The sequence below is a fragment of the Amblyraja radiata genome, chromosome 7, assembly GCF_010909765.2.
Source record: "Amblyraja radiata isolate CabotCenter1 chromosome 7, sAmbRad1.1.pri, whole genome shotgun sequence".
Classification (NCBI taxonomy): Eukaryota; Metazoa; Chordata; class Chondrichthyes; order Rajiformes; family Rajidae; genus Amblyraja; species Amblyraja radiata.
This window is the reverse complement of record NC_045962.1, coordinates 11,709,145-11,721,151: the sequence shown is the minus strand read 5'-3', so window position 1 is coordinate 11,721,151 and position 12,007 is coordinate 11,709,145. Positions and strand designations below refer to the sequence as shown.

The window sequence follows — 12,007 nt, the reverse complement described above, 5'->3', positions numbered from 1 at the left end:
TACAGCAATGCCAATTTTGGTTTAATTAATATCCTAATTTCATCACCATCTGGGTCCAACTATGGCCCCAAGAGAAACCGTAGAGATAATGTGAGAATAACTACCCTAATAGCAAGACATTTCAAGTATGACATCAAGGAGCCCTGAAAGCAGAAGTCAATGGGCATCAACTTAAAAACAAATGGTTGATATCATGGTTCACACAAATGGTGGTTCCAAGCCCAGCTATCTTCAGATGATTAATCGATAACTTTATTTCCATCTTGAAGTCAGAAGTGGGGAGGATAATTAACAATTGTAGAATATTCAATTCTACAGCTAAAGCAGTCCATGCTGATGTGCAGCTACACTTATGAGTGTATTCAGGAATATTACTAAGTGCCAAGTAACACTCACACCATCAAAACAACAACCCACGAGTCTATTTACCTATCCCAGACCTGCAATGGTATTATCTTCGTCAAGTACCTCATCAAACAACATCCTGGGGCTACCACTGACAATATTATTTTTTCTCAGCAATATTAAACAAATGAATTATATTGGTTTTGAGTTGTAGCATGAACTTTAATTAAAATATGAAGATTTAACTGTAAAATCTACACCGAATATTTAAGGAGCTGACTGCACCAAAAGCAGCATCACTCACCCATCTCAATCAAAACTAGAAATCAACCTTTACCACAATAAACATCCATTTGGGTGGTGATGGTAAAACAGTATCATTAATTGCCATCTCAACCCAATGGGCAAAGTCAGTCAAAATTCCTACTTCAATTGAAAGAGTATGGCCACAATTGCAGGGAAAAGGCACAAGTAGCTCAAACACACCATATTATTCAAATGAAAACTAGCAATATATAGGGCAGGATAATTCTTAAGGGACTTCATATGTTGGGAAATGTAAAAGATACAACAGAAAATAATTAAATAGCTTACTCATCTAAAACGGAAGAGTAATTGTAACATACCTGCAAGTGCATAAGTGCTGATAAAATATGCATTTATATATTTTCAAAAAATTGTTTCCACGTTTTAATAAAGACCTCTACAATACTTCATCTAATTTAAAAAAAAAGCACCAGGAGGCATCTTAAAGAGAGACATATTTATTACAACACCAAGTATGCCTGCAGTGAATTATTTAAACCAAAGTACAAGCCTACCAGTTGTGGAATATGAAATCATATGTGAAGCTGACCACATAACCAACGAGTGACGTGTTTATTATGTTGGCTGGATTCACAAGTTTCCAAAATTAATTTCAGTCAAAATGTCAGAGTGGGAGATAAAGCTGATCATAACATTAATCCCAAAATTCGTACTGCAGTAGCTTTAGCTTTAAAGGTTTTATAAATATTACAAGAGAGAATGTAGCGTATTTACAACATATGCTAAAGAGATTTAATGGCAGCAAAACAATGTCATAAACCCACCTCCGCATATTTGGAGGAATTACGCAATTCTAAATGTCACTGTTAACTTAATTGAGTAAAACCCACTAAAGACAATTGATCCCAAAATATCTGGCACAAAAGAGAGCCTTTGATATTTTGGCGAGTTTTCTATTGTTAGTAGTTACATGTTGTCCCACATTTTAGCTCCATGGATGAGCAATCATGGTATGTTTTCTCCTTTTCATTAACAGTGACATGATTTTTCCAATAAAAGGTAGACTAGGATGTATTGTTTCACAGGGATATACGAGCATTTTACAATTTGTGGTGCCATGGATCTCAGAAGCTAATGAATTAATTCAACTTGTCAATTTAATGATAGATTTCTCACTTCTGTCCAGGGATCTTTGCCTGCGCTTATTCAGCATCAAGTCAGTCCTGGTACAAGTAATAATCCTCAAAGTTATCCCTGAAGATGTTTGTCACAAACAATAGAAAAGATCATGCAAAGTTGATCACTATATTTAGCAAAAGTAGAAAAAGTACACTCAGTCACTTAAAGGTAATTGGGGAAATTTAATTGTCCTACAAATTAATGAAGGTAATGTGTTCCTTTGACTGAAAAACAGTTATCTTAAAACTTTCTTCAAAGCACCTCAAAAATAACTTGAGAAATATAAACTGGACTTTTTATGTTTATTTTTTTAAGAAACAACCTGTCAACACAAGGAATGAAATCTAAATCTCAATAAAGACAAATCCAAATGAACTGTGAATTGAATGTTCATCATCTTGCTGGTCACGATAAGATTTAGCTATTTAACAACAAGTAATGAGACAAAATTTACAGCTTTTAAGTCCCATTAAAAATAAAATTGTACTACTAGCCCTATTCACTTACTACTTTTACAATCCGTTCCAACAAGATGATCAATGTTTTTTATTAGATGATCAATGTTTTTATTTCAGACCGTCATCACGTCACATCTGTAGCACAGCATAAGATTGGGTAGCCAAGGGCAATTACAATGCAGCAAGATAGCAGGCAACAAAGACAATGCAAAGAATAACTTGCTTTACAAGATGTAGTCCAGTTCATAGCGGACATGTGTATTTTTGTCATCATTAAAGATCCTTGGGTAATGTGCAATTAGGGCATCCTGTGAACCAATGTATATCGAGTTGTAGATCTTCCAGTATACATCACGTACTTTTCTGGCTGGATGGAACAAGCCCTTTCAAAAAGAAGAAAGGTAAAAGTTTACTATGTTGCTGATGGGGCAATGAGTATTTCAATAGTGAGAAACCACAAAAAAAAATGTTTAAAGACAAAATGACTTCAGGAATATGCTTTCCTTCGTCCATTAATACTAGTAAAAAACTCAATGAACGGATTGAAATGTTTAAATTATTGTGCTATAAAAGTGTAACATACAGTACTGATGAATTAAATCAGATTGGCAAAGTGAATGGTCTAATCTAAGCGTGTAGTTTATTAACCTTCAATTCCATAAAATTGGTCATACCCTGGGAAACCATGTAGAAAACCAGGAAAACAATTGCTCTAATATGCTTTGTAAATCTTCACCAGTATTCGGTTGTGGGACTGCAATTTCTTAAAAGTAGTAGGACATTCGTTTGCACCAAGGATAAAATGTGTTACTGTGAGAAAATCAAGCTCCTTCCCCAGGAAGGGGGTAAAAAGCTCGTACCTTAGTCACTCATGCACCTTCTTGATAACATCGGAGATGACATGCAAGGACATTTCCAGAAGTGTGTCAGGATAAAGATACTTGCAAAACTACATATCTTGTGAAAGTAGTAGGCTGACAATTTTGTGCCCAAAACTAATCTAATCCAAATATATGACAGGAAAGTGATTTGAACTTACCTGTAAACAATATTGTAGCATTCTGCAAGGTCCTAATGCAACCCTTAGACCCTCCAATGCCCCCATTACTGCCTGGATAACATGTGGTGATGTCTCAAACACATTTGGCCATACATAATTTAGCAAGTGATTTAGAGCATCTTCACAGCCAAATCCATATACTCCCAGGGACATGTGCTGCACAACTGCACTAGCTGTCTGTCTATGAACCAGGTCTCTAAAGTAGAGAAGACAAAAAACACATTAACCTGTTATTGCAAGTTTTGTGTTATTGAGCAACATAATATTTGTTAAAATGAATATTTCAAAATCAAGATTCTTTAAAAGCAAACCACAGATACAGTAAACAAAAAACTGCAAGGTTTTACCATAATTACTTTTGTTATTTAGATTAACAACAACCATTTAGTCCCCCCCCCCCCCCCCAGTTGTCTTTGAAATGGAAAAGCAGCCTGCACCACACTATAAATGGCTACAAGAGTTAAGTAGCTCTGGTAATGTACAAGTTGAGCTTGAAGAGGAAGGAAGCAAACAGAGGTCAGCATTTGACTAAAGTGAAGGTCATATTTGTCTCAGACACAATTTTGTCAAGAAGATTATTAGTGCTGCCAGACTATTACGAAACAAGACAGTCACGTAGAAGTGAAACAGAAAAAGCTCTCTTTTAAGAACACATCGAACCCAACACTTATGAAATTATCAATGGGAAATTAAAGTAACTGACAAGGAGTTTGAGATTATCTTGCTCTGCATTTTCCTGAAATAACAATGGCCCAGATTCTACAGGAAATTCTGCGACAGTTGCATTCCTAAGAAACCTCGTTATAGAAAAATCACACTATTAAAACAGTTGTGTCAGTGGGGGAAAGGGGGCTCTCTAGTGCTCAATAGATGGTGTTATAATCAATTCTCCATACAATACAAATATATCCAATTTACACCATAAAAACCCAAGTTATTACTGAATTACCTGTACTTCATTGGTGTCAGAGCATTTGAGTAATAAAAGGAATTAAATAAATGTTTTATGTCTAAAATACTGCTTTATTTTTGAAATAATAGCTTGGTACAGTTTTATGATATTTAATTAAAAGCAAAAAATGTTGCCTTTAGCACTAGGCTATTTCACAAATGTTTCAAGACAATATTTTAACAGCATTTCTTGAAAATGATTATTGGACTATTAAACAGTTAGATGGAACATGTTTGCTTACCACCAATGTATCAATGTTTTCTCCCAATGAAATCAATGGAGCACTTACAGCTTTACTTTCCTTTTATTTACTCCATACAGCAAACATATCCAGATAAACTAATGCTGACAAATAAATATTGACTAGGATACTAATGATCCTTCTGACTTTTCTGAAAAGGTTTCATGGGATCTGCTGCAAATTTAATATCTTATTCAAAAATGACATCTTTGATAGAGAAGTATTCCCTCAAGAGAGGGAGGCAATGTTATCCCGTGATTTGTGCATTCCAACCTCAGAAATGTTTTTAATATTAATAATTTCAATAATAAAAATAATACTTTAATAATCTTTTTGGTACAGGTCCACCACTGATTTTTCGTCAACTGTTGGTCCAGCCCTTCCTGTAATCTAGACAAAATCCCCCGCCCACCCAGATAATGTAGTGCCTAGGCCTGGTATGGCCTGCAGCCTCTTGAGTCCAATCAAAATATTAGGATTGATCATTAACAGATTAGTGGGATTACTTAAAAACTTACATTAAACTACATTTGAGGTTTATGTTTACTACCCAAAATACAAGTAAACAAATAGAGATCTCTATTACTTAATTTTGAAATGTATTCCACATCAAAAACATGGAAAGTAAAATGTTAAGATACCAGTTGTCAGAATTTAAAATTAAACTCACCTGTCCATTAAAGCATCTTCAAGCAATGGTGTAACTGCATAAATATAATCTTTTCCCATTTCGCCTATATACTCAAATAAGAATGAAAGAGATTTAAGCACACCATTTTGCACATTCAGCTCAGGAACTCTATACTCATTCATCAACGCAGGAAGCACCGTGAATGGGGAACATGTTTCTGCCACAATAGCAATAGCTACTGTGGTACAGACCCTGTTCTGACGTTCTTGAACCTTCAAGTTATTCAACAGCGTGGCCAGTACATCATGTGGACTGAAAAGAAAGAAAACAAATTAAAATCCGAATTAAATTCCTATCTGAAATGTGTTTTTTATCTTGTATACATTATTAAATATTTTAATTGTGTAATAAAGCCTTTTTTTGAATGCAATTCAACATAATGGGAAAATTAGCAAATTTACTTTTGATTTTACTTTAATTTAATAAGGAATCTGACATTTCCTCTCGGTACATCATTCAACTTTACACCTTTTGCAGTTACAGGTAAACCAATAAATGAAATTTGCCACAAATACAATAAACCAAAACTAAACCATCAACAACCGAGACTATTGTTGCCATAACCTATGTTAACCTATTGTTGCCATCGGAAGTGGTGGCGCTGCCTTGCAGCTGCGGCTTGCCTGCAGTCCGTTTGTCTTTTCTGTTTTTTGTTTTCTTTTGTCCCGTTTTTACAGTTTATTTAGTTGTGTATGTGTGGGGGGTGGGTGTAACATGTTTTTTGACTCTTCCTTCGGGGGGGATGCGACCTTTCCTGCCGTATCCCCCGTCTCCATGTCCGTCTGCGCTGAGGCCTATCGCGGAGCTGGCGGCCTCCAACTGCGACCGACCTCGAGGCTGCGGAGGCAGAGCCAGGACTTACCAACGCGAGGCTGGCCGACTTCGGGGCTGTGGTTGCGGTGCGACCCAACTTCCGACCTGACTTTGGAGGCTTGGCCGCGGGCCAGTGGACGACATCATCGGGAGCTCGCAGGTCACAGGTGGTGACCTGTTTTTACGGAGGTCACAGGTGGTGACCTGTTTTTACGGAGCTCTCGCAACTACAGCCAAAGATCCTATAGGATCTTTGACTACAGCTGCGTCCGCTGGACTGGAGGGCGGCAGCTTCGACCGCCCCGGGCCGCGGAGTTTGAACCGGCCCGTTTGTGGAGCACGGATTCAGCCGCGGGACTTACTTACCATCACCCGGCGGGGTCACAACATCGGAGGCTTGGATTGCCTCAGCGCAGAGGGAGAGCAAGGAGGGAAGAGACAATGACTTTGTGACTTTAAACTGTGTTGAGTGTTTGATATTTATTCTATGTTATGACTGCAGGAACGTCGCCCATTCCTTCTCTCCATGAGAGGGATAGACAGAGTTGACGTGGATAAGCTTTTCCCACTGAGAGTAGGGAAGATTCAAACAAGGGGACATGACTTGAGAATTAAGGGACAGAAGTTTAGGGGTAACATGAGGGGGAACTTCTTTACTCAGAGAGTGGTGGCTGTGTGGAATGAGCTTCCAGCGAAGGTGGTGGAGGCAGGTTCGTTTTTATCATTTAAAAATAAATTGGATAGTTATATGGACGGGAAAGGAATGGAGGGTTATGGTCTGAGGGCAGGTATATGGGACTAGGGGAGAATACGTGTTCGGCACAGACTAGAAGGGTCGAGATGGCCTGTTTCCGTGCTGTAAATTGTTATATGGTTATATGGTTATAAACCATTTCGTTGCACTGAAAAGTGCAATGACAATAAATTGAATCAAAATCAAATCAAAAAACCGACTCTCACAAAACGTACCCAATAGCCTTTGCAATGTAGCCAAAAGTGTTTACTGTTGCTCTTCTGATGGCTTTTTTGTGCGCCTTCAAAAGTTCTAACAATTCAAAGCAGATTCGCATCCATTCACGAGCTGACACATACTCTGCGCCCCTAAATAAAAGATAAGACATTCAGAAACATTAGCAAACATCACCATATAATCTTCTCATCGGCGAGACCAAGCGCAGGCTCTGCGATCGTTTCACCGAATACCTCCGCTCAGTCCGTCTTAACGTACCTGATCACCCAGTGGCTCAGCACCTCAACTCTCCCTCCCATTCCCAATCTGACCTTTCTGTCCTGGGCCTCCTCCAGTGTCAGAGTGAGGCCCAGCGCAAATTAGCGCCTTTCAATAAATACTGTTGTACCATGTTCGTGAGTATGACTGGGTCATTTGATAAGCACCTTATATTTCACTTGGATGGTTTACACCCCAGCGGTATGAACATTGACTTCTCTAACTTCAGATAGCCCTTGCTTACTCTCCCCATCTCCGTTCTCCCACTAGTCTTACTGTCTCAGACTACATTCTATCTTTGTCCCGCCCCTCCCCTGACATCAGTCTGAATAAGGGTCTCAACCCGAAACGTCGCCCATTCCTTCTCTCCAGAGATGCTGCCTCACCCGCTGAGTTACTCTAGCATTTTGTGCCTTCCATATAATTGTTGATCAGTATTAAAACAAGCAATCTTAAATTAGTTTTCACTCCATTTCTACACATCAACCTTTCAAATCCTAGTAAACAGGAATTTGCTAATTTTCTAGATTTAAATTCCCTCCAGTTACAGTATCGATATTACATCCTCATTTTCTACAAGTCACATTTGTTCAAATACCAAAAAGTTGGTTGCTAATTTCTCAAGACTAAAGAAAACAACGGTCTGAAGAAGGGTTTTGGCCCGAAATGTTGCCCATTTCCTTCGCTCCATAGATGCTGCCTCACCCGCTGAGTTTCTCCAGCATTTTTGTCTACCTAAAGAAAACAACATGTTTATTTAGTCGGACTAGGTTACTCAGCTAATTACCTATCTGCAATTCGCCCAACCAGGTCAATGCAGTTCTCCTGAACCTTTTCATGCCTGTTCTTCAGAATTGGAGTAAGTCGTGGAAGCAAGTCCTTAATGGGTGGAGTCATTTTATGCATACCTATATATTAAAATGCAGAACAGTTTGTGAAGTTCTTTGCAAATATTTCTTCAGATTAATTGAAAATAAACATTCTGAGATTAAATGATAGACATACCTATAACATTTACAATGGCTTTTAGCGCTCCCAAAATACTACCCAAAACTTCCGGATACTCTTCACCCAGGTATTCATATAGAACCACACCCAAGTGGCCCATCAGTTTTTCCTACAAATAAAAGGTTTGTATATATTAGATCACATGATTTAGACAGCGGAATACATTGAAAACGAAATTCATTGTAGTAGCTAAGAATATCTAATATGCCTTGAAAAGTATACATACCTCTTGACAGGTCTTCATGACAACTGCAATCCGAGAGATTAGATCTGCAGCTTGCTGTCGCACTTTGGCGGATTTATTGTTCAGGCGCCACAATACCGTTCCACAAATTTGTGGTAAATAGGGCTTTACACGCTTACCCAATGCATTTACCACTGTACCAAAACCATTCAACATTACAGAATCCTATGGAGAAAAATCAATTAATATTAATGTATGAAAGGAAACAAAGCACAAAAGAGTATATATAATTGTTAAACAGTTTAAAATTCATGCTGGTCATTTATCCCATTTTAACAGTAGGAAAAAAACAAATACAATTGAAGAACTCGAAGTGCAGCAGAAAGTAAACAGTCAGCTCGTAAGAATTTGCATTGTTGCTTGAAATACATTAATTTGTCAGTAACATTACTTTTAAAAGTTGAAGACAGTTGAATGTATACATAAAACACACCTCTGTTGTCTGTTCCTGGAATGCATACAATATGCCATCAATGAGCTGTTCTTCTAATTTGTGATCAATATCTGCAGCTCCCAAGTTACCCATGATCTTTTCAATGGTTTCCATCACCATTTTTCTGTATTGCTCAGCTTCATCTTTTAAGTCATCAACAATCCTGGAGATAATTTCTGCTGCTCCGACCTTATTTGCAAGCTCCACGGTGGTATCTACCAGCTGTCAAGACCAGAAATATAAAAATGTCATCACAAGTATCTAAAGCTTTACTTCTGTTACCTCAGGTGAAAACTTCAATAAGTGGTGGTAGCAGCTGATTCCTGGAAGATCATTTCAAAAGTATATTAAAAAACTGGTATGACATAGCTGGCACCTAAAATTAGGTTCCACTGTACTGTTTTGTACTGTATTAACTTCTAATAAAATAAACAATAAAAAACTGGTCAAACTCTGTATATGAATGAAAATTAGAAATGTGACAATGTACTGTCCAGTTAAATTGAATTTTAATGCCTACTGTAATCTTTCCAGGAAATCAATTGACTGCAAACCTGCCCAATTTTTTTCCTCCAGAAAACAAAAACAACCGTTAAATAGTGCCAAATGCAACTTTCCTGAAAAAAAGTGCCAAATGCAACTTTCCTGAAAAAAAGTATGCCAACTTACAAATAAATAAAATGCCAATGGATACAATGCAACATTTTTATAAATATACCTTCCAAGATCTTAATTATCTCCTCCAAAGCCAATATGCTTGAATCTATGACAGTAGGCATCTAATATGCTTGAATTGGACAAAAGTAGCGATTTATTTTTACCTGTTTGATGTCAATGTCCATCCCGAACAGGTATTGACCCCATCCCGACTTTCCTTTCATGTGCCTGAATAATCTACTCATTTTTACATCTCGTTAACTTAAATTGATTGATTTTCTGTGTCTTTTAAGAATACTTTTTCCTTGTGTTATGTATGATACCTATTTCCCTGGAGTCCATGCACTTAACTGCAATTTTAATTCTGCCTTTTTTATTCATCAATGTTCCTATTTTTAATAAGTCAGGCATATGTTATCCTAATGTCCTTTGAATACCTGCACAAAACTGTGTTTTTTTTTACCTGTCTGTAGTTTCTCCTGTCCAAAGCCATTCGATGTTGCCAAAAGTGCTTGAAGAATGGAGGAAGGATTTCAGTTTTGATGTAGTTGGCTTCCACACCATCCGTTCCACAACATTGTTTCACCACCTACAAGCAATGGATATAATTACCAGGAGCTTGCACGAGTGGTTAAATGGGGTTTAATTAATGGAATATTAGAGACTTAAACTTATTTCTTAATTAAAGGAATAATCAGAGGTTAGATCTTGTATGAAACAATGTGTTCTTGGATTACAGACTACTTATAACAGTAAAACTCATTTACTAAATAAGCAGCCATGTCAGCACCATATTAACAAAGCATATTAGGAAAAATGTAGCACTTGGGACTCAAGAATGCTTATACCAAAATATTTTAAAATCAGTGGCAATGTATCATCTTTTAGTTTTCCAACCATGCAAGTTCATAGAACACTAATGCCAGAAGTTGATCGACTTTTTCATGTCAATGAACTCAAAGCACAAAACTATAGTATTGATAAAACACATTTTACCCAACACAAATATGTTCACGACAAGTTGTTCCAAATGGCTTCTTTAAAAACATTTAAATCATCAAATGAATCATAAAACACTCTGAGGCCATTCACATCATATGACCCGACCTTTGAAAAATCTATCCAATTAAACCCATGACCCTTCTCCAGTCTCACAGTCCTGGTGCTGGCTCGAAGGTGCAGGCTACTCCTGCACCTATTGTCCTGAAAATGTTTCTCATTCATGATACACATCAATTCAATTTAGAATGTCAGGCATGAGTAAAAGATAACATCTAGATGTAAAAATTTAACAAGACCCAATGTTTAGTTATGCTCAAGTTGTTCATCGAATAAAATATCACCACACAATGGTTATAAACTTACCTTGAGCACAATTTTCTTCATTTCTTCATCAGGAGACTGAAACTCTCGGATAAGGATCAACATCACTTCACGTGTATAGTAGTTAGCATACTCAGCATCCATAAGGGGAATCAGGTAACCAATAGCCTTTAAAAAGGCAGCCAAACCCTAGAACACACCAGGTTAATATTAAGTGTTGGAAACTAATAGGCAAGTATTCACACATCCTAATTTTAAAAAAAGGCAAACATTGGTTGGAACTAGAATTCTCCACGGTTGCACACTACCGCGGTCTAGGCATAAGCTTAGGGGTGACCGTGCCTTTGCAGTTGCAGTTCCTAGACTGTGGAACAGCATCCCCCTTCCCATCAGAACTGCCCCCTCCATCGACTCCTTTAAGTCAAGACTAAAATCTTATCTATACTCCCAAGCCTTTCCTGACGTCCACTGAGCGAGGGCTATATGTATATATGTATGTAGTTTGTTTGTTTATACTATTCTTATAACAAATGCAAAGCACTTTGGCCAACAAGAGTTGTTTTTTTAAATGTGCTGTATAAATAAATGTGATTTGACTTGACTTGACTACCGAAGGAGAAAGCACAATGTGAAGAACAAATGATTTTACATTTCAAGGGAGAAATATATAAATGATGGCCAATATATCTGAAGGGCTGAATCAACTAATCATAGTGAAATGGAATAAAAAGGAACTACAGATGCTGGTTTATACCAAAGATAAACACAAAATGCTGGAGTAATTTCAGCTATCAGGCAGCATCTCTGGAGAATATGAATATGGAAAAGACATTTGGTGTTGGGACCCTTCTTCCGACCGATTGTAGTTATGGGTAGGAGGGGAGGGAGAAAATAAAAACATCAACAGACAAGGGGATTCCCCGATTAGCCCATTGTTGGCTAGAGACAGTGTGAGCCCAGATGCGAAGGAGATGGCAGAATTGAGAGTGGGGGACAGTGTCTCTGCAAAGGGCAAGGTGGAAGGAAGTGTAGTCCAGATAACTGTGGGGGTCGGCAGGTTTGCAGTAGACATGTGATGGAGACAAAGGGGAGAGAGGTGTCAGAGATA

The 12,007-nt window shown here is 37.7% G+C and overlaps 1 protein-coding gene across 4 annotated transcripts in view; it reads right to left on the bottom strand.

The window, feature by feature from the left end:
* Positions 1-2,081: 2,081 nt before the first annotated feature.
* sf3b1 (splicing factor 3b subunit 1) overlaps positions 2,082-12,007 on the bottom strand; it is a 64,759-nt gene continuing 54,833 nt past the window's right edge. For 2 of the 4 annotated variants that reach the window (XM_033023706.1, XM_033023707.1), the window contains 10 exons: positions 10,942-11,088; positions 10,040-10,165; positions 8,920-9,141; positions 8,469-8,651; positions 8,240-8,351; positions 8,022-8,142; positions 6,976-7,107; positions 5,173-5,445; positions 3,289-3,505; positions 2,082-2,632 (listed from right to left, as the gene is read on the bottom strand). In XM_033023706.1, coding sequence (XP_032879597.1) covers positions 2,474-2,632; positions 3,289-3,505; positions 5,173-5,445; positions 6,976-7,107; positions 8,022-8,142; positions 8,240-8,351; positions 8,469-8,651; positions 8,920-9,141; positions 10,040-10,165; positions 10,942-11,088 — 1,692 coding nt within the window. In that variant the 3' untranslated portion in view covers positions 2,082-2,473. The remainder of the gene's footprint in view (positions 2,633-3,288; positions 3,506-5,172; positions 5,446-6,975; positions 7,108-8,021; positions 8,143-8,239; positions 8,352-8,468; positions 8,652-8,919; positions 9,142-10,039; positions 10,166-10,941; positions 11,089-12,007) is intronic. The other 2 variants (XM_033023709.1, XM_033023708.1) reach the window with 1 other exon arrangement.